Here is a 22,423-nt window from a genome sequence, read left to right as displayed (position 1 = left end):
TATTTTTTTACAAAAAATTAAGGTGTACATGTAGGTACCTAGGAATAAATCATAAAATCTGTTTTTGGGCTAGCTTGGATATCTTTTGTCCCTACTCGAGTCTGATAAAGGTAATTCAATATTTCTTTTATTACAGTTATGTGAACAAGACGTTATGCCAGTCTTGTAAATTATTACTTTTATATTATTTCGATGGTCAATGGATAAAAAAATAACTTTTACGTTGACCACTATCAGAAAACTGGCACTAAAACCTCGTTTGTATCGTTAACTGTAGTTCGAAATACCTTGCAAGACCGATTTTGACACAAAATGGGCTTTCCTGTAAAATTACTAAAATGAAAATTTCAGTGTTATATGCCTTTCAGGTACGGAGTTATTGTCTTAAACGTCGATTTATAATAAATTTCGATTTAAAATTGTATTATTTCATCAAAAACCCACCAGAAAACCAAACCAAAAAAAAATTTTTCAATTCCGGAACTAGTTCCGGAATTCCGGAATTGAAGTCCAATCTCGAAAACCAGTTCCGGAATTGAAAATCGTCCGATATTGCAAGCCCTATTCGCGGCCGAGTTATGAACTACAAGTCGCTCGCTCTCTTTTATTTACACGGGAGTGACTATAGTTTATTCGTTTCTATTGCCAATAGCTCATAGCTAACTCGCTTTTGGTGATACAACTTAAAGTAATACAAGCTAGTTACACATTTAATCACTAATAGCATAGTGGTTATGGTCGTAAAATAATGTTACTAATAGTATTAGCTTGTATTTTATGCTCTAGGCCCTTGGACTATATTCAACCGTCGTCATTTTTACTAGATATCAAGGCTACTTATGTTTTCGTAAGTTCATAAATTCTGTATCTCAATGCCCTTTGTAATTTGTATGCTTAACATTCATGTTGGTTTCTGATTACTATATTTAATATATATAAGTTAATTCATACCATCATACAAATATAGTCTGTACGGAAAAGAATCGTAAAGCGTGACTAGAAATATATGACTACGCGCCATCATGTTGCGGGATTTCATTACAATTATTTTTTCGTAGTATACTGAACTGTCACCGCATACATCAGGATAACAGCGCCCTCTTAACAATAGCAAAGACATATATTAGGCTTGTGTCGTTCACGAACTATGAACTGTTAGGAATAAAATCCCATCAATGACCGAAATTAACTAAATTTTTCCGTGCTCTGTGAATCGGTCTTTGCTCATTTAGTTCTTTATAGGATCAGCGAGCGCGAGCGGTTTAGATCGAGAACGAGTGTGTGTGACTGCGCCGACCGAGAGCGAGCTATTTAGCAGAGCAACACAAAAACGTCAAGTTTTCATATTAAGTTTCTGTTACTTACAATCTTTCGGCTCGGAATTATTAGTATCTGTGGACTATTCGTATCATTTGACACTATTTAGTCCCATTCGTTCTGATCTTTCCGACCGCAATGGTTGCTGGTCTGGCTGAACTAAATGAGCAAAAGACCTAAATGAGTGAACTAGTTCGTGGGAGCGATCGAATGAGATCGGAGCGCTCCGAGCAACGAACGAAACGGCACAAGCCTAACATATATAACGCAAAGACATATATAGAAAAAAGAAAAAAAACGTACCTCAGTACCATACAGAAAAAGGTACGGTGGCCTAGATGGCATTACACCTTTCGGGTACGCTCGGCTAGATGGCGCTAATATTAATATTTGACATTTTAAAACATATCAAGCTAAGAATATGGGCCGAATTGTCAAAACTGAGGTCCAATAGTTTTAAGCCTGTGTCGAGAGATGGCAGTCTATGCACTGTGATTACACATTTTACTTCGACAGTAACTCTCTATAAACAATACTCGATCCTCTTTGACAATAGTCATCTATTTCTGGTCAGGGTTTAGAACATTTTTTTTATTATTATTATAAATGGGCTTACCCTTGGCCACAGACTAGCCAAAGGCAAACAATACTGAATTCCAAACATTTCACGATTCACCCATACCTAAGTTTCAGAATTTAAATATGTATGAAATTCACTTTATTAGATTCAATAGAAAACAATGATAAATGGATTATAGTGATATAGGCGATGTTCGCAAACATCCTTCTATTGAGAATATAGATTACAAGAAAACTTATTTTGCATAAGTAATTTCATTGTGTTGTATTTACGTTCCTAGATATTAAGTTAGTCTTTTAACAATAAGTAAATAAACTATACGGAATAATAAATATATTTCATTTAATCCATGGATCTCAGGGTCTTGCTACCTATAATGGAATTCCACTATCTATTAAGTTCTAGATACCTTTTGAGTAGGTCGGGAGTAATCGTGAAATCGCGACTCTATGCTCTAAACCAGATCGACGGATAATTTAATGGTTTGTTTAATTATATTCATGAAATTAAAGTTGTCAATTTATGTTACAACTTAATTTATTTTATACTATTGGCTTTATATAATAGTTATAGGTAATTTATAATATTTAACAATTCTAATATCACTACATTTTATACATTTGTTCCCTTGTTCGTAATCAGAAATATGATTTTCACAGTACAATACAATTAAACAATGGCATATCTATGAGACAGTCTTAAAATAAATAAATAAGTAAGTATTACATGACACATACCTATCTGAAAAATATTCTAGCACTTGTCAGACTGTAATAGAGGAGTTTATATTCTTCCTCCAAGGTCTTGATCTTTTTCTCGGTGAGTGCCAGGGCTTGCTGTAGTTGTACCGAGCCCTTAGCCTTCTGTTCCTCGAGGACTTTCCTTTCGTCTTTAATGTGCTTCCATACAGAATCAAACCAGTGAAGAGCCTCGAAACTTGGATCCTGAAAAAGTATTACTTTACATTTACATTCGTCATAAAATCATATTTGTATGTTTTGTTAAGCTATATGTCATGGACAACCAAAACACCAGAAAGGTTGAAGGTGCATTACCGGCCTTTTAGATGGGTGTACGCTATTTTCTTGGAGGTTTTTGAAGGTCTACAAGCTTTTGTCGGTGATTTTCACATAGACTTTAAAAATCTGGTATATGTTTTTGACTAAAATGTAACAGATTACCTGATCAAGCAATTTGAGTATATACGCTATTCCCATGGCAAATCCATCGTCTGTAAACGCAGCGCCAACTTTATTCCTCTTCGACATCTTGTCCTTCGACAAAATCATGTGTTCTACGAAATTCAGAGTCAATGGGGCACAATGATGTAGAAGTTTTTTAGATGGACATTTTTGGGGTTTCTGAAAACTGGCGCAAATACATCTAAAAGCAATTTAAAGTATTCTGTTCCTTGAATAAAATTGCTTATTAAGCAATTGATGTTGCTTTCCAAAACTTCAGATGCCTGAATTACTTTAGCGTCTACACCACTTTCTTCAGCTAATTCTTTAAATGACTTTGTGGGCTCTAGAGAAGGTAAGAATGCGGTGGCGTCAGCACAACAATGTCTTCCACCAGATCGAATCATTCGAACGTAACCCATAGCATTGCCGATCTGACTAATCAGGTCTCTGAACAGGTCCAAGTAACTCTGGCCATCTTCTGCCAGTCCCAGAGCTTTTATACCCTTGTTGAACTTTTCCGCGCTTTTATACGGATACATATTTCCGTTAGAATCTGCAATTTCCTTGAAATTTCGCAAATCTTTGATGAGTCGTGATTTTATGTGCTCGTCGTACATAAATTGTGAGAAAGTAAAGAATTTCTTCTTCAAAAATTGGTATGTAAAATTGACTGTGGTGTTCATTATACCCGTGCCATGGGTCCTTATAGAATTGGCGATGTGTTTGATATTTATTGAATTCAAATGTTTGTTATTACTGCTCTTTTCTATAAATATCTGGTTGTTGAGATTGTATAGATATTTGGACACAAATATATGTATGTTGCGCATGATTTCTAGAACATCCAATCCTTGTTCTAAGGTTTGCGTGGGCAGGTTGTCTTGGACTGTGGTTAGATTAAATTTGAATTTAGCCATTTGTCTCATTTCCCCATAGGTTTTCCAGTCTGATAAAACAACGGTGGTTAAGTTGTAATACATTGTGGACAAGTAATGTTCCAGCGATGGTATGACTGCCATGTAGACACACTGGACTCGAAATCTATCAATTACTAGCAACAGCTTTTTCGTCATGTCTGTTGTAAATGGATTGATAACATCAAGTTGCAAGTGGGAATGAATGTGCAGTCGTAAATTAGTTTCTATGTTTTGATTCGTAGTTCGTAGAACATTTTCTGTTATGAGGACTTTGATATTGTCAAGCAACTCATTGGCTTTGTCTTCTCTGAACTGTTTATCAGTCTTATGTAAAAACACCACACAGTCCTCCAATACCATCAAAAAGTATTTCAATTTCAAGACGTTCAATTGGGTGGTGAAATTTTGTTCAAAATAAATAGGTATGACATTTTGATGCCAAAATACCCACGAACAATTGCACAAGTCTTCCATTACTTTTATAAAGTTTGCCAGTGATTGTATTTTTTCAAGTAGTAACCCCAGTTTTTCATAGCTATCATCAATATAAACACTTTCTGGGATAAAACTCAGGGCTATATTAGCAGCAATGTTTCGTTCTACTGTGACTGTCCCCTTGAGGGCTCTTTCCGCAATAACAATGCATGTTAAGTCATCTAATCTCTTATTTGCATAGTTCTTGTCCCCCATCAATGTCTTCTTTACTTCTAGAACGGAACATGTCGCTTGAAAAGACAGGTGTTGAATAACCATGTTTACAGAGTTTAATATCTGATCGTGATTTCGGCTGACTGCGTTTTTTATGCTCTTCAGTACCTCTGTTACCTCAAACAATGACTTGAGTACACTTTTCGAAAGTGGAACTCCTAAACAAAGATGTAAATTGATTAATGTTAAAATGGAATAGTTGATATTGGAAGCCAAATCCAATCCATCTAAAAGGGTCTTGGAGTGTACATTCATTTCTGCCGCTCCCAACTCTCGATGGCTGGAGGAATAAATGTCCTCCATGTTGAGTACCCACTGTGTGCACACTGCCTGGAGAGTAGTGACATCTCGAGCGAGGGTTGACTTCTTGCTGGTCATGTATGCTTGCCGGGCTTTTAGCATTGTCTGGGACAACTTTCCATGGCTTGCACAAAGTGATGATAAATATCTTTGAAGAAATTGTTCTGGGAACCATGGAAAAATTAGAATGAATTCATTGATAAAATGCACTTTTGCAGCTGATAATACATGACAGGTGTAGTGTAGTGGTTAGTCATCTGCAGTTCCTACAATAGGTACACTATGTGCCTGTAAGAAAAAAGCATACAATAATTTCACTTATTGGTACATGACAGGGTTGTAATAAGTATTTCAATACACTTAAAGGACACTACTGGAGGATGACAGCGCCTACCACCAGAGCAATCAATTTTATACCTTAATGCATTTGATGAGAGGCTGGCAACCTGTCACTGCAATGTCACAACATGGATTTCTTTTAACCCCTTTTTGCCAAGAGTGGCACTGAAAGTTAGTAGTTCATGTGCTCTGCCTACCCCTTTATGGGATACAGGCGTGATCATATGTATGTATGTAAGAATGCATTTGATACACCTGGGTAGAATACACATTGATGAATTTATAATGGTCATACAAGATGACACAGCTCCTCCATTTTGCGCATGGTGGTTGGCCAAAACCAAAAAAAAATTGCATTGAATACTTACCTTAGTGTTCAATTCAATAAGAGCCTTGAAATTTTTCTTGTCATTATTTCCAAACAAGTGTGAATTCAATACAAAAAGTGCATTAATTTTTATACACTTATTCATACTGCTGACATTAGGTTTGTCTTGCACTAGCTTGTCAAGGCTGGCTATGGCAAGTCTCAAATAATGACTGAATTGATCAGCAATCATTGAGCAATTCCGGTCAATCAGGGTTTTTCTTAGGCCAAGCAGGCTATTAAGGGAGTTCAGCACAATATCATCATTCATAACTTTAGCTGTTATGTTATCAATGGCTCCCAGTACTGCAACAAATTTATCATCGGGCAGGTCCACAGTTTCTGCATTCTGCTGCAAGGTTTTTAGCCTTTTGCAGTAATTGCGCCAGTTTCTGGTGAGAGATGAGCTGGAGATCAAGAGCTCTAATAGAACTACAATAGTGAACATCTCTCCTATGTGATTTATTATGTAGTGGAGCTGGATCTTTGCTGAAAAAAAAAATATATATAAAAATATTTTCTTTGCCTTAGCAACCAACACTCACAAACTCATCTTGAAGTATGCATAATTTTAATTAGACTATACTCATTCCTTATCAAGTCAAGACAATCCACTCACTCATCAGTCAAGGGTGTGGTCATCTTTGCAATGGGTTTTTTGAGATCTTTCTGCTAAGATGCACAAAAAGAAAAGGGTTGTAAGGGTTTCATACTCTTACATAGTTTGACTGTGACAAAAGTATAAAATTTATTTTGTAATTTTAGTGAAACCTAAAAATCTAATTTTTTTTTATTACTACATATATATATAAAAAAAAAGGAAGGATACCTAAAGGAATGGGCCATGCCGGGTCCAAATCCCCATCAAGCATTACCCCCACAGATGTCATATATACCATAGATCAAGCAAACGTTTGTAATTTTAGCAAATGAACTCAGTAAATCCACTGAGTTGTCCGTCTTTACTCGCAGCTTGCAGCTTTCGGGCGTCAATTTTTGTAAGTTGAAGTCAACCAAAACATAAAAAATGCCTCGTTACGTGATATTCAATTGCAACAACACAAAAATTATGAACAATCAAGAGCCTGAGACATATTTAAAATTACAGGCAAGAATCAACTTCAGTACAAAATTTGACACGCTCGGCCCCTATACAAATATATGAATTTGTTTCTTCTATCTAAATTAAGTTCTGTGGTTACCCCGCTGTATGGCGATGGAGACCTGTTGGACAAGCCATGACTCAGAACGGGGATCTTTTTTTTTCTAATTACTTACACAAGTTTATGATGTTTTCAGCAAATAAGGCAAAAGTCTGTGTGCAGAGATTCTTCAATGTGTCTTCACAGCGGCTTATGAAGGCACTTAGTTGGCATATTGCTTCCATTTGTGAACTGGTATCACTTTTGTTGTATTCATCATAAGCAGCCAGAAAATAAAGTGTCTGTAATTTATTAAATGAGAAAATTTAGAGTATCAGACTGACATCATACCTATTTGCAAATACACACAATCATTCAACATAACAACAAACCTTTCATGTGCCTCCCGTTTTAAGGTCATCACTTCAATACAAAGTGAAGAAAGGACACTGAGTACTTTTGTCATTAAAGTGTTGTCTGAAGAAACCAATTCTGTGATAGGAATGAGTTCACACGACTCCATGACCACTTGAACTGGTAAAAATGTTTTATTTTCATCCCAATACTCATTGTTAGAAAGTGATATACAATCATGATATTGCTGCTTGAAGAACTGGCCATATTTTTTCAGGAGCGTTGAGCCTGCCTCTTTCTCGACGTCGGTACGCATTTTTATAAAAGGGAAATATTTTCCTTTCAATTCTAAATTATTACAGCATTTTTTGTTAAACTGTTGATATCGGAAAAACTAATCCAATCCGCCCCCAACTCAAAATTCGCTAGACGATAATTTACACTTATTCTGAACTGCACTCTAAATACAATGCACGTCTATTGACCAATACCACTAACAAAATAGCTAATTAGCCATAAATTAGGAGAAATTTATAGTTATCAGAATTTTAGAACTTGTAGACGAAATCGAAATATTTCTAAGGTAATTTTGACAGTGACATTTAGAACAGTGTTGCAAGGTCCCGTATTTCTGGTCTTGCCAATAGGTCTGTGGGTCTTGCGCATTTACAATACAGCATAAATTGGCAACATCGTACTTCTGTTCATTTCAAAACAAAGCGATTACCACTTTTTAGGGTTCCGTAGCCAAAATGGCAAAAACGGAACCCTTATAGTTTCGTCATGTCCGTCTGTCCGTCTGTCACAGCCGATTTACTCGGAAACTATAAGTACTACAGTGATGAAATTTGATGGGAATATGTGTTGTATGAACCGCTACAAAATTATGACACTAAATAGTAAAAAAAAGAATTGGGGGTGGGGCCCCCATACATGTAACTGAGGGATGAAAATTTTTTTTTTCGATGTACATACCCGTGTGGGGTATCAATGGAAAGGTCTTTTAAAATGATATAAAGTTTTCTAAAAAACATTTTTCTTAAAGTGAACGGTTTTTGAGATATCAGCTCTCAAAGTCGTAAAAAGTATGTTTTTAATCTCTCTTTTTTGCCAGGCTGTAGTTCCAAAAGAGGTAGGCAGAACATATAAACTACTCTTTATTCTTTGCCAATCTTAACAATATTCTTCGTTGTCAATTTCAGTTATTCGCCCTTAGCCCTTATATCGTTCTGTGAGTAGGTACTATGATTTATTCTGCTCTCTTCAGCTATTACTAAATTAATTTATAGGGATTCAAGATATAAAAATGAAACATAACGAAATTCATTCTGCTTATTTATTTATCAATAATCCTTAAATCTAGAACTTAATTTTATTGTAAAAACGAATGCTAGACTGAATCTCCGTAAAAAATAGCTCCTCAAGCTCTTTTTCACAACTCAAAATGAACTTCGTAGAATATAACTTAGCAACAAATTAGGAGCAAATTTATGAAAACTATTGTTTTTTGAAACTTTTCAAAATTGGATAAATATTATCAAAGGCTTCATAAATCTCTTGTCGTACTTTGGCACCTGTTAATACTACTTTGCCGGAGACAAATATTAATAAGACTATTCTAGGTTTGACCATTCGGTAGATGAGTCCGGGGAAGAGTTCGGGCTCGTAGGAGCTGAACTGGCCGTGGGTGAGCACCAAGCCTTCGAGGCGGATGGGGAACTTGACGTCGCAACTTCCGACCATGTTCTGGATTTTGAAGTCGAGGAACTTCGCCTGGAATAGGTAAAACACAGCTATTATATATACATAATATTGTATAGATCATTTGAGAGGGAGTCGTTTCGCAAACCTACTCATTCTTTGTAGACCCACTAGCAGTTATAAATATCGAATTATAACAGGGGGCTGATTGCAGATTAATGCTTACATATCTGCAATTTTATGAGAATTTTGGGTAGTAGTAGTAGTAACCGACCGAAGGTTCGGTTTCGGCCAGGTTCGTCCAAAAATCAAGACTGTTCAGTCATCTTCTGGGCGAGCTCACTCCATCGTAGGCCACGTCTTTGCCTTTGGCTAGTCTGTGGCCAAGAGTAAGCCCATTTATAATAAGGAAAAAAAAACATGTTTTGGCTGTAGTTTTGGTTTAAATTACAAAATTGTACTTTTGGGTCGCATTGGACTCATTTTTCCAGGATCTTCTGGAAAAGTTCCTGATAAGGTGATTTGAACTCTCAAAAATAACAAATTAATGTAAATAGTGAACTCTAAAATTTAAAAGGAAAACTTACATACAAGACTATGAGTAGGGTCTAGTTAAGATGAATATAAAAGCGATTTTATACATTTTTTGTCTATTTTCTAAAGTTTCAGTTTAGCAGAAACTAGAGCCAATTGAGCCAGAGCCGAACCTTCGCTTTCAGTTTCGGTCGGACACTACCTAAACTTCTATGTTATTTTGGGAAACATTGCTTTCCTACATAAATAAGAGTCAATTTTCCATCATTGAGTATGAGTAATCACATGTTAATATCCAAAGGTCGCAAAAATATGTGATGTGATATTATAGTTTTACAAAATAAGATCCTGTATTTTGCGTCTCATTACAGGTAAATCATAATAGGAGTTAACTTTCCAATGTTAACCAAAAATTTGCATCTATAATTTGAGATAGAAATGTGTTTGTAGTCCCATATTTCAACTTACAGTAAACCCCAACTTCTGTATAATTCTAGCATATTTCCTCGCGGCCAGCCGAGAGTCCTCCTCACTCTTGGCGCCCGTGCAGACCATCTTTCCCGAGGAGAAGATGAGTGCCGTGGTGCGTGGCTCGCGAATACGCATGATCACGGCTGCGAATCGCTTCGGGTTGTATTCGGCGTTGCGTGCGTGGAGGGCGATCTTTTTTAAGTCTAGCTTGCAATTTAGATTTACTGTTGATACTATGTTCCTGAAATGAGACAACAATATTAATAACTGCGTAATTTTGAAACTAAAATAGAGCACGACTGAGAAAGTGGAACTGGAAAACCTTATGGAAAGCTGCTGCCAAATGACAGAACCCTATTCAAGTACTCAAAGTGGAGTGTTGTGTTTGTGGTGGTGACTAAAGTTGTATTGTCAGAACTCATCAAGCGAAGCTGGTAGTGTGAGGGTTAGCAACGCATATGTAACCTCTGGAGACCTTCAGATAGGATATGATGGTTTGCAATCATGGTTAAAATGTGTTTCATGTGCTGTATTTGAGTCCCTGAGTTCAAATCACCAACAGTCTATTGCAAGTATCTCAGTATGAATAGGTTGTCACAAAAACTGGCATGAATGGAATTTGTGCCAGCTGTTGTGAAATTAGTTAGTTTAGATTAGACTTCCTTTAATTATGATGTTGCAACTTACTGCAGTTGTGGCAGAATCCCAGGGTCTGCAGAGTGTGGTGTCATAGGAGTCATGGGAGCAGGACTGGCTTGGGACATCATCTGTTGGCTGGCTAGGTTTCCACTTGTGATCATCGGCGACATCATGTTTTGCTGCCCAAAATCAATAACATACATCAAATGACATGTTGATATTTTCCTATGTTAATTCTCATTAACCAAAAAATTTAAGACAGGGCTTGATAAAATACACAATTTAAGCAATTTTATTCTGCTAAAGTGGCCATAAAAACCTGACATAACAAGTGATTTAATAAAAAAGGTACCACACCTTTGCTTACTATAAGGTTGAACATTCAAAATTCATTGAAGTGCCACTTTTATGTATAACATTTACATTTTATGTAAAAATACATAAAAAAAAAACAAAAAAAATTACCTACACAAAATTTTTTTTTGGCAATTTTTTTTCTTGATGTCATATAATATCTTTCTTTTGACCTCAGAAATGCATGATTAAAATCTTTTCGTTTCCTTGTGGTGTATAAATAATATGTTAGATCATTATGGTGGCTGGTAGTGGTATAGTAAACTATATAAATAATATAGTGCCGTTCACATTTATTAGTGCAGTGTTAAATTCTATAATACACTGTTACTTTGGATTTTACAACCACATATACCTACCAAATTTTCCAATTTCTAAAACACTTAAACTTTAAATATGTAGTGTTATAAGTATTATGCCTTATTACATGTCTACATTTATACTCTTTGTATACTCTCTATGTATTACTACTCTATGATACTAGTATATAAGAGCTGTATCCACCCATATATAGGATATTTAGGATCCTGGCAGGGTCGCCATGTGATGTGGAGCGTAAATGATAACTACTTCGTATGGAGTATACGTTTAATGTGTCTTAAATAACAAGTACATGCCAATATATACTAAGCTATGCACATGTGTGGGTAAGGTGTGGTACACACACTACAATATACCAATAAAATTTTTTTTCTCAGATGCTCCAGTAGTAAACAAGAACTGTTAGATAATAATTATTTCCTATCCTATTCAGTGCCAAAAAAGAAAATTGTTTATTGCAAGGTCTTTCAGTACTTATGGATCAAAAGATTAAATTAGGGAAACTATTGCATACATAATATATGTATGAATGCTAGTTATTAAGTCTAATTTGTGTCCTTCAATCAACAGGTTATTGTTTAATATTTACCGGGGTCTGTGGCTGCATCATCTGCTGTGGAGTGGCATAGCTGGCGGTGGGAGCGTATGTGTGCATGGAGCGCTGTGGAGTGCCAATTAGCCCTCCGAAGCCTACGAGCGGAGAGCTCATCGTCAGGGACTGCATCTGCGGCTGTGGTTGCTGCTGCTGTTGCTGCTGCTGCTGCTGCAGCGCGTTCGGCAGAATCTGCTGGTCCTCCTCGGGTTGGTGCAAAGGGGTACCAATCCCCGGTATGTTATAAGGACTAGATAGCATCTGATCCATTGCGATGCCTTTTGACGCTTCTTATACACAAAATAAAAATTATAAATGTAAAGACTTTCTACACAAAGAAACAGCACGAAATTTGCCTCCGAATGATTTAAATTGTGTATATTATTATTATGTATCGGACAAAATAAACTAAGAAAACAACTTCAACAAAATCTGGCACACGCTGAACGAAAATACGGATGACATTTTAAGCTCGTTGACAGTTTGTTAGTTATGGATGCGTTCAGACTTTGGATGTAGATCTGTAAAGGCCGCTGTACACACATGGCCAACAGTTCCACCAACCCCCTTGGCCATGTGTGTAGAGGGCTACTTGGCCGTAAGTTGGCAGTTGGCGCTTGCGCTTGCCGGCCAACCGATTCGTGTCGGTTTTTTGTCCACACATCAAAGGATCTTGGCGCCAATGGCCAACTGCGTTTACACGTTGGCGCTTCATTCAGTTGGTCGTCAGCCGTCAGAGAGGACAGTAGTGATATATTTACGAAAATAATAAGTTTATCTATGCCAATAATAGTGTAGATTTTAGGAAATAAAATAACCTTGCAAATGTTTAATGTATTTCCTAAAAAAGATAAATGTTCTTATCAGAATATTCAAAAAATTGTTAATATTGCAAATAATTTAATTTTACTACGGGGTTATTATTTTTTAATATTTTTTTTCTGACAACGTCTATGACCAAGAATTTCCTAGATTTTTTCATTCCACGTCCATCTTTCATGAAGAGCCAATGCCAAGTGATTGGTTCGCCAATGTGTAAACAGCGGCTCTTATCTTGGCCAAGGGGTTTCACAAAGGGCTGGTGGAACCGTTGGCCATGTGTGTACAGGGGCCAGCTAGGAACATATCACGCGGACGTCCGCCGTCGCGCGACCGCTTAAAGCTAGGAACACACTACGCGGACGTCCGCGGTCGATTTATAACGGACGTCCGCGTAGTGTGTTCCTAGCTTAAAGCTAGGAACACACTACGCGGACGTCCGTCGTAAATCGACCGCGGACGGGAATCTGGACAATGGAAATACACATAACCGTGCAAACTATCGGTCGACGGACGCGGACGTGGCCTTGAGCGCACGGACGTCCGATCGAAATCTGGCTCGCTGGATGTTTTGTTCCGTGCACACTGATAGGTCGCGGTCGCGGTCGTTTTACGACGGACGTCCGCGTAGTGTGTTCCGAGCTTAAAGCTAGGAACACACTACGCGGACGTCCGTCGTAAATCGACCGCGGACGGGAATCTGGATAATGGAAATACACATAACCGTGCAAACTATCGGTCGACGGACGTGGACGTGGCCTTGAGCGCACGGACGTCCGATCGAAATCTGGCTCTCTGGATGTTTTGTTCCGTGCACACTGATAGGTGGCCGCGGTCGCGGTCGATTTACGACGGACGTCCGCGTAGTATGTTCCTAGCTTAAAGCAAGGAACACACTACGCGGACGTCCGTCGTGAATCGACCGCGGACGGGAATCTGGACAATGGAAAAACACATAACCGTGCAAACTATCGGTCGACGGACGTGGACGTGGCCTTGAGCGCATGGACGTCCGATCGAAATCTGGCTCGCTGGATGTTTTGTTCCGTGCACACTGATCGGTCGCGGTCGCGGTCGATTTACGACGGACGTCCGCGTAGTATGTTCCTAGCTTCAACCGTGCAAACTATCGGTGGCCTTGAGCGCACGGACGTCCGATCGAAATCTAGCTCGCTGGATGTTTTGGTCAGCCGAAGTCACGTCCCGAAGACCGTGCACACTGATCGGTCGCGGTCGCGCGACCGCGGACGTCCACGTAGTATGTTCCTAGCTTAAGATCTCATCTACTGACGACCGGTCTGGCGCAGTCGGTAGTGACCCTGCCTGCTGCGCCGCGGTCCCGGGTTCGAATCCCGGTAAGGGCATTTATTTATGCGATGAGCACAGATATTTGTTCCCGAGTCATGGATGTTTTCTATGTATATAAGTATTCATATATTATATTATATATATCGTTGTCTGAGTACCCACAACACAAGCCTTCTTGAGCTTACCGTGGGCCTCAGCCAATCTGTGTAAGAATGTCCTATATATTTATTTATTATTTATTTATTTATTTATTACTCGAATCCCGCCTCGGCTGGCCATTGTACTCTATGATTTATTTCGTCGTGTTGAGATACCTTTTCTTGGCATACTTGGCTACAATTCATCCTGGGAAACTTGGCAGAAATCCGCAGAGCGTTGATTGTTTATGGTATTAATTGTCTACGGATGTGTCAAATTTGACAGCTGACGTTTCTTTGACATGAATGATAGGCGAAGCCACGCGTAACCCTATTATTTTAAAAGGTTTTTATTAAATATTTAAAGTCGATATAAAGTTCTAAAATGGCAGAAACAATGAAACAGACTGTCGCCGGGATACTGAAAAGTATAGAACGGTAAGTACACCGTTCAGACAATGTCATCTCTTTAGTACCTCGAATAGAGTCGTAACTATTTTGTAATTTTTAGATATAACCCTGCGAATCTGCAGACCCTGGAGCGCTATGTTGATATGCAGTCTCGAGAAAACACCTATGATTTAGAAGCAAACCTGGCAGTGCTGAAGTTGTACCAGTTCAACCCGGAGAAATTCAATGCTGATATAACCTGCCAGATTCTTCTGAAGGCGTTGACGAACTTCCCGCACACTGATTTTACTTTATGCAAGTGTTTACTTATTGAATCAGTGGTAAGTTATCAAGTTTTTATTAATTGTTAAAAGTAGGCACATAATAAATGTAAATAACGTTGTTCTACTGAGCCCAGAGTACGAAATTTCGTACGTTTCCATAATTTGTCCTAACCTGTTATTAAACAGTGTTTATTTTAATGTTCGCAGCCCGAAAATGAGACAATATCACAAATCAAGTATTTAGCCGATATCCTGGAGCAGTGTGACTTTGCCCAATTTTGGAACCGTGTGCACCAGATGCCGGAGCTGTGCAACCGCATCAGTGGCTTCCACGACTCCATCCGCAAGTTTGTCTGTCATGTTGTCGGCATCACCTTCCAGACTATTGAGAAGAACAACTTGGCCAATTTGCTTGGTGGCATTGATGGTGAGGCTTTGTAAACTACTTTATTTTTAAATACATTAAGCAACTTAGATGTGTATCCAGAGTGAAGTAAATTTTGTAATAGCAAAATAAGTATGCTCACTCCAGCAGTCTGTTTTGAGAAAACTTATTTAGTATTTCTTAATAGAACCGTTTTTCCCCCGAAGGGTAAAAAACGGATATTTAGGTTCCTGCCGAAGCTTGAACCACTAATGAGATTAACACCTTCATAACTCGGCCCTAATCGAGTGAATTCCTCGACTAGTAGCGCCATCTGGCGCGCCAGTCAAGTACTAGTGTCGCCCGGTTACCAGCGCTCGGCTGCTTTTTCCTCAGTACCTTTAGCCGGCAAGGCCCTTAAGGGTGGTTCAAGCTTCGGCAGGAACCTAAATATCCGTTTTTTACCCTTCGGGGGAAAAACGGTTCTATTTAGGTGTCCGTGCCTTCGCTTGAACCACTAATGAGACGTGTTTAAACCTCTGCCGGCGCTGGTTAGGGCGTACTGTGACTGATATACTTTATTTATACAGAAATGTCATAATAACAAAATAGGAACGTATACAAAGGGATGTTTCAAAATTTAGCCACTAAGGTTTCATGAGTTGAAACTGACTCAACACAGCACAGCACAGTTATCCATTATGACTCTATGATGGTGGTGAATCACTTAATTTATGTATAACATAAAACCGACAGGAAGCCAGTAGTTAATAGATCGGTATTACAATATTTACGGAAATAAAACCTGTTATTTCAATAACATTTTTGTGAGAAAATATCTGTAGCAACCCAAACTCTGAAGAGCTTCCCCTTCATCAATGGGTTATCAACGTCGGCTAAATTTGTCTCGCGTTTCCCTTACAACAGTCCCTAGTCAGAACAAGATCATATACATGTTTTTTGTCTTATAAATTCACCAAGATACTAGTCTTCTTCTGCTTAAGATAACTATAATTATATCATGTAACTATAATACACAATTATATCATAGCACTGCCATGAGCATTATGACATTATGTTTAAATTTTTATTTTTCATGTAAATTGATTACTGTACCATAAGTAATGCGCCTATATGTATCTCCGAATATGCACATATTATTGTTAGTATACTGAGTAATAAGCAATATTGACATAGCTTAAACATTGTCTTACATAGCCCACTGCCAAATGTCAACATTTCCCATAGCATAATGTGTTATGAATTCTGTATATGAAATATACATTTGCCAAAACAATTGAAATGAACGCTTGAGTTGGAAGAAATTGCACGCTATCATATGTTAATTTGTAATGTATACCCACATCACGATAATGTATGCGTTACTGCTGGACTGGTAGCAAAACTGCAAATAAGATGATAATACATTTTCGGCTTCTGACTGAATTGACAATACCATGCCCATGGTTAGCTAAGGATCCATATAATAAAAGGTAAGCTCCTACTCAAAGTCTTTACGAGAACGGAAACTATGCAAATTTTTCCTATTAAATTAAAATGGGTCAACTGAGCAAAAAGCTTTGGGATACAAGCGATTGAAACGAATCAATGATCTAATGAGTCACACATACTTAGGCGAAGATCAAAATGAAGGCAATTATTTCTAATTAAATTGACTTTGATACTTCCATGAATATACATGAAAGTTAATGCGGGAATCCTCTCTACACTGTACGCGTCAACTTTATTTAGTCTTTTACTATGTCTAGCTAGTATGCTTTTTTCGATATTTGAAATATTTAATTTGTGTTTGAATAATTATGAATATGTGAGGCATATATTTTTAGGCTTATCATTTTTATGGCTTATGTGCTGACTAGCCGAATTTATAAAGGCAAAATTGTACGATTCGTGAGCTAGTAATTCTAAAACATTACGACTTATGGCTCTTTAGTCCATTTCGATATTCTAATAAGAATGTAAGACGACAGATAACTCTTCTAATAAGGGTTAATGATGTACGATTACCCATTTATAATAAAAATTCAGTCATCAGCTTAAGATAGTAAATACATAGTTTTCTTTTCAGAACCTTCGTAATTTATCACCAAATTGCAATGCAATATATTCTATATTGCTCTTTTGTGCGTATAATATAAATGTCTCACGTTATTTATAAACTGATGTATGTATACACATAAACATACGGGTTAATATTTACTGTATTCTTGCTTATTTCCCAAAATCCATATGCAGCGGGACTTCTCACAAACAAGATGCAACTGTTATGTAGGGTAATACCTGATTCTACAATTATACCGAGATGACAATTATTTATTTATCGTATGGCATATAATTAGAATTTTCTTAAAAGTCGTACGTGCGCACGGCTGTAGCATGTAGCACCACGGACGATGACAATGGTATTTACACTTGCCTGTCATCCGAGACCAATAGGTCAAAATATCGTAGCTATAAGTACTGCGTACCTTAAGCGCTGAGCTTTTATTTTTCATTTAGGTTTCAAGACCTTACTTTTGATAAATATAGTTCATCAATATCTATTTAAACGGCAATAATTTTAAGTTTTCTGTTACCACTAGAAACCCATTTTGCCTAGAATCTGCGCTCCCTTTTATGAGTGTCCTAACAAATTCTTGTATGTCAGGTATATTAGGAGTCCGAAGTCTTCTAAATTAAGTCATAAGCACAGTAATGTTATAAACATCATATTTCTAGTTCCTTACACTAAATTCAATTGGGACTGGGACTCGTCCTCTGACCTTACGAACCGTTTTTGAATAAGTTGTGGCGTCTACTCTGTTACTGACAAATAGTCGCGCCGCAAAATTCTAATATATGGCGCTTAGTAAGCAACTGCGGAAATGTGTATCGATCCTACAACGCGCTAATGGAGTTCCAAAAGTTAATTGTAAATATACAACTTCTGTTAATCTCTCTAGGCCCCAGAAACCTATTCAGAAAACATTTGTCAAATGAAATAAACGGGAACTTTCTGTTAGTAATACCGCAGTAGCGGGCGATAATTTTAGGATGCGAGCGCTTCTTTATTTGTAAGAGGAAACTGTGTTCTAAAATCGTAAGAGATTCATCCTTCAATTTCCGTTTAATTTATTATTTCAGAAACAGGCCTCCACATTCAGTGACTACCTTTCAACATTTTATCCATAGAGTGCCTTAGCAAATTGTGAAAATCGGCTTCTCTCGGAAAATGTATTGCCCTATTGGTTTTAATGAGCTTAAAGTGTTTTCGATATATCATACTCATACAACAAATAAGCACTTTGAATACAATTTACCTACATGGTTTCTTGCTTTGTTTTGTGTAATTGTTTAAGTTTAGGACCAACTTAATTTACTTCGGTCAAGAGATGTAAGCCATAGTTCTTCGCTGTAAATAGTTTGAGAATATTGTTCGGTCGTCTCTTTAATCTAATTCGTTAGTTATTTATAGAAACATAGGATTCGTAACATTACGCAATCGACCTGGCAACCGACAAATCCTTTTACGACGAGAGTCCGTCCTGAGTAACAATGCAACAAGGCATACTAAAATGCTATTGTACTAAATAACATATCCTTTAAGTCATTTTGCCAAACTATCCACAAAATATCGTATATATTTGGGAGTCAGATTTCCGGTACGAGTTTGTTGTCTTTGTAATTAACCTCTTCAAGGATTGTCTGTAACCTTGGTCTAGCTAACGTTAGTAATAATGCATGATTGAGTATTCTAACCGTTGGTCGATTAACGGCAGTTTGAGGTCAATTTGTAGTACATATATGTATATATCGTACTTAGAAAACTTTCCGAGCTGTAGCTTTTTATTTTTAAATGAATTGGTTCAGAAGTCTCTACTGGGTCAATTGTTACAGAAGTAATACTTTTGTCAGTTCGGTATACTGAACAACATATACTGGAACATTATCCGCCATTAGTCCGACTGGATGTTTCAGCCGGACAGCTATAAGTTTGCTGAAATACAGACGAATATTCAGGTTTCACAGAGTAATGAGCCTAGTACAAGAATTTTCCTTTGCGGTAAGTTATTTTGTAGCTAATAGTCAACATTTGCTAAGTACCCGAGTGGTTCTTCTGCATTTCTAAAGTCCGTATCAAGACCCAAGACCATGCGTCAATTATTGACGCCCGTGAGTTGATGAGACTAGAGCTCTAATCATTCATTTAAAAGAATCTGCACTCTAGGAATAGCGTAAAACAGTGGCATAAATTAATGGATTTTCTTTTTCCCATTGGTATTTTCGCCGCCCCCTCTCCCTTTCTGATTGGGCAAGAAGGGCTTTGTAATATAAAGTGGTTTTTCATTCTGTTTAGCGTCACTATTATGTATATTTCTTAATTCGTTTAGTATCTGGCAACAAAGTGCTAGTTAATTGCTACCGAAGCTCCACCCACACGTTTTTAGATGTCGAAGTGGATTTTCACAACGTCAAACCTGCTAATAAACCTCTATCATGACGAGCATTCTAAAAGTTGACATGACAAATTAGGTTGGCAATAACGGCGTTGCTTTACAGTAATTGGATCACACATTCGTCATCATTATGGCCGTTCAGATATTCACGAGTGAGATAAATTTGGACATTCCTCACAATCATTCATCTGTTGGTCAGGTGACCACGCTGATTATGTATTAGCTAATTAGGCAATTGAGACGAAGCCGATGTCGTTCACTTTACCTGTCTAAAACGACCCCACTTATGGGAACCCATCACGTGATGATTTTTGTCTAATAAGACAATGACTAAACTGTGTAATTGTGTATGTCTCAGGTTAACACGTACGCTGTGGTTCTGATTCGAAAGACCTTCTACGAAGTACATATGTTTAGAAATACCTTATACAAAGTATGTTTAGTTAAGAGTTGTGCTAATTACCGCAAAGTAGATGTTAAAGCGACATAATCTCATTGAGATTCGAGTACAAATACAACATTTTGCCTCGTGATCATAACGCTCGTCTCATGACACGAAAGGTGAATTAGTGGCTAGTGCATAGCATGTAATAACCCAATGGGTTCTCACAAGATGTCGTAAATCATCGCATAGGGCAACGAAATCCAAATTCCAAGTCGCTGCAAAGTTTAATCTTTTACGGGGCGACGCTTGTCAATTTATATGACAGTGTACTTTTTCGCACAGCACAACTTTACTCATGTTGTCTCTAATGACGAATCATGTCTGCACAATGAATGATCTCCTTTGTCATATCACTAGGCGATGCCCTATCGGATCGTGGGCCCTATCTTTTCATAGGCCAGGTTATCTAATGGGACCTCATCTGTCGTTTCAAAACATCTCGTGTCCTGTCACCTCACGAGGCGAAGCTATGACTTTTCAAGGGACGAACCTATGTCGTCTCACGGGACGTCGCTCTGTCTCGTCTTACGTGAGCGTGGCATTTGTCCCTTATATTCTTTATGACGGTGCATAGGATTACTCTGCGTCCCCTCGCTGTCAATTTTCTTCATCGTCTCCATGCCACCACACAGGAACAACCCTGTCGTCTCGCGGGACAATGCAATGTCGTTTCATTGGACGACGCCTGTCGTGTCACAGCACGACGCCATGTCGTCTAACGGGACGACATCTGTCGTCTCACGGGACTACGCCATGTCATCTCACTGGACGACGTCATGTCGTCTCACGGGACGACGCCTGTCGTCTCACGGGACGACGTCTTTCGTCTCACGGGACGACGTCTGTTGTCTCACGGGAATCAGTCTCAACACATTTTACCATACCTTCCACTACTAATTTGTTATTAATTAAGGTGAGGTGATTGATACATGTGGTGAACACACTACTTATTTCTCTATGCCATGGGTTCCCATAGCTTGATGTTGATCATTTTGGCAGCGCATTAGTGTAGGTTCAGCTGTCTGTTATTTGGGAAACGCTGATCATTGCTTATTGAGCAACAGTGTGAACACAACGAAACGTTTTTTTACACAGGTTTTAAAAAACTTTCCACCCTAAAAATAGTTCATATATTATTCTTCATCAATATTTAGCTTGCAAAATTAAGTGTTCAATATCTTGGTTTTCCTGTAAAGATTGAAAGAGTATTTGTGAAGAAAATGATATACAGATAGTGCGAAAAGATTTGCCTTCATATTGTTATGGAAATGTACGAACGTGTCATGCTATTTCAGTCAGTCTCAGTACAAGATGTACTGACATTGACTGAAATAGCATGACAAATACGAACATTTCCGGAAAAATCCGAAGGAAACCCTTTTCACACTACATCAGTAAATATATTGTATCAATTTCTATCATATCACTGAGTACCCACAACACAACACAAGCCTTGAGCTTACCATAGGACTTAGTCAAACTGTTGTAAGGATGTCCTATAATATTTATTTATACATTTGCAGTCTGATAATCATTTAAGTAAATATGTATTTTGACTAATTATATGTTTTGAAACACATATGTCAAGTAATATAATTTATATGCACACTTTGTCTCTTCTTTCAGATGTTACTCTAAAACATTGGGTTAAGAAATATGGTTGGCGTGATGATGGCAACCTAATTTTCATTGCCAATCAAGATGAAAACATCAAGACTAAGAATATCACAGAGAAAATTGAGTTTGACCACCTCGCCCCACTCATGGCCCTTTTGTAATGTAATGAAATATTTCATAATACTAAAATAAACATGCTTGCAGGCTGAGTATTGAGTATTATGTTTGTGTATTTGCTATTTCACGTTGTTGTAGATCCCTGAATATTATCCTAGTTTATTTTACAGTGTAGACCATGATTGCACTTGTAACTTCTTCACAACATTAAACTAAATATGGGACATATAAGTTTTGTACAGTTAAACCTCGTATTTAGTTTAAAATTACTTTAAAATTACTTTGGTTTGAATTTACAAGTACAGTCTTAAGTCTTAGGCTGGTAACAGTGCTCGACCGACGGTCAGCGCTGACGCTGACATTGGTTGGACGTAGCTATATCAATGAAAATGTACGAAGAAATACAGTGCAGCGCTGATAAACTGCTACGCGAGTGCAGCTACGTCGTCGCGCGCACGGCGACCGTCGGTCGACCGACGCTTGTAGAAGATGTATACGTACGTTCAATGCGACGCTGATCTAAGCGACCGATCACATACAACTAGCGTACGCAACGCATGGTGCGCGTCGACCATCGGTCGAACACTGAACGCTTGATCACAACTGACGATCAGCGCGTGCGATCGGCGTATGATACGCGCTGGCCGACGGTCGAGTACTGTTTC

General features: G+C 38.0%; 4 protein-coding genes across 4 annotated transcripts; 1 reads left to right on the top strand and 3 right to left on the bottom strand.

Moving 5' to 3' along the window:
- Positions 1 to 1,742: 1,742 nt before the first annotated feature.
- On the bottom strand, positions 1,743 to 5,174 carry LOC125225142 (WASH complex subunit 4). Its single transcript, XM_048128718.1, is given in 3 exon segments — positions 1,743 to 2,841; positions 3,079 to 3,212; positions 3,215 to 5,174. Coding segments are annotated over 3 exon segments (2,235 nt in total). The 5' UTR covers positions 5,109 to 5,174; the 3' UTR covers positions 1,743 to 2,634.
- Positions 5,175 to 5,255: 81 nt separating this feature from the next.
- On the bottom strand, positions 5,256 to 7,774 carry LOC125225134. Its single transcript, XM_048128709.1, has 4 exons — positions 7,247 to 7,774; positions 6,991 to 7,156; positions 5,714 to 6,201; positions 5,256 to 5,294 (listed from the first exon to the last, which is right to left on the bottom strand). Exons 2-4 carry the CDS (start codon positions 7,097 to 7,099, stop codon positions 5,256 to 5,258), a joined length of 636 nt encoding a protein of 211 aa, XP_047984666.1. The 5' UTR covers positions 7,100 to 7,156; positions 7,247 to 7,774.
- A 756-nt stretch (positions 7,775 to 8,530) lies between these two features.
- On the bottom strand, positions 8,531 to 12,272 carry LOC125227210 (TATA-box-binding protein). Its single transcript, XM_048131469.1, has 4 exons — positions 11,818 to 12,272; positions 10,602 to 10,732; positions 9,912 to 10,155; positions 8,531 to 8,981 (listed from the first exon to the last, which is right to left on the bottom strand). Exons 1-4 carry the CDS (start codon positions 12,088 to 12,090, stop codon positions 8,706 to 8,708), a joined length of 924 nt encoding a protein of 307 aa, XP_047987426.1. The 5' UTR covers positions 12,091 to 12,272; the 3' UTR covers positions 8,531 to 8,705.
- A 2,109-nt stretch (positions 12,273 to 14,381) lies between these two features.
- On the top strand, positions 14,382 to 21,850 carry LOC125230203 (eukaryotic translation initiation factor 3 subunit K). Its single transcript, XM_048135288.1, has 4 exons — positions 14,382 to 14,522; positions 14,596 to 14,815; positions 14,966 to 15,185; positions 21,651 to 21,850. Exons 1-4 carry the CDS (start codon positions 14,470 to 14,472, stop codon positions 21,800 to 21,802), a joined length of 645 nt encoding a protein of 214 aa, XP_047991245.1. The 5' UTR covers positions 14,382 to 14,469; the 3' UTR covers positions 21,803 to 21,850.
- Positions 21,851 to 22,423: the final 573 nt, after the last annotated feature.

This window comes from Leguminivora glycinivorella, chromosome 1, assembly GCF_023078275.1.
Source record: "Leguminivora glycinivorella isolate SPB_JAAS2020 chromosome 1, LegGlyc_1.1, whole genome shotgun sequence".
Classification (NCBI taxonomy): domain Eukaryota; kingdom Metazoa; phylum Arthropoda; class Insecta; order Lepidoptera; family Tortricidae; genus Leguminivora; species Leguminivora glycinivorella.
This window is presented reverse-complemented; position numbering and strand designations above follow the sequence as displayed.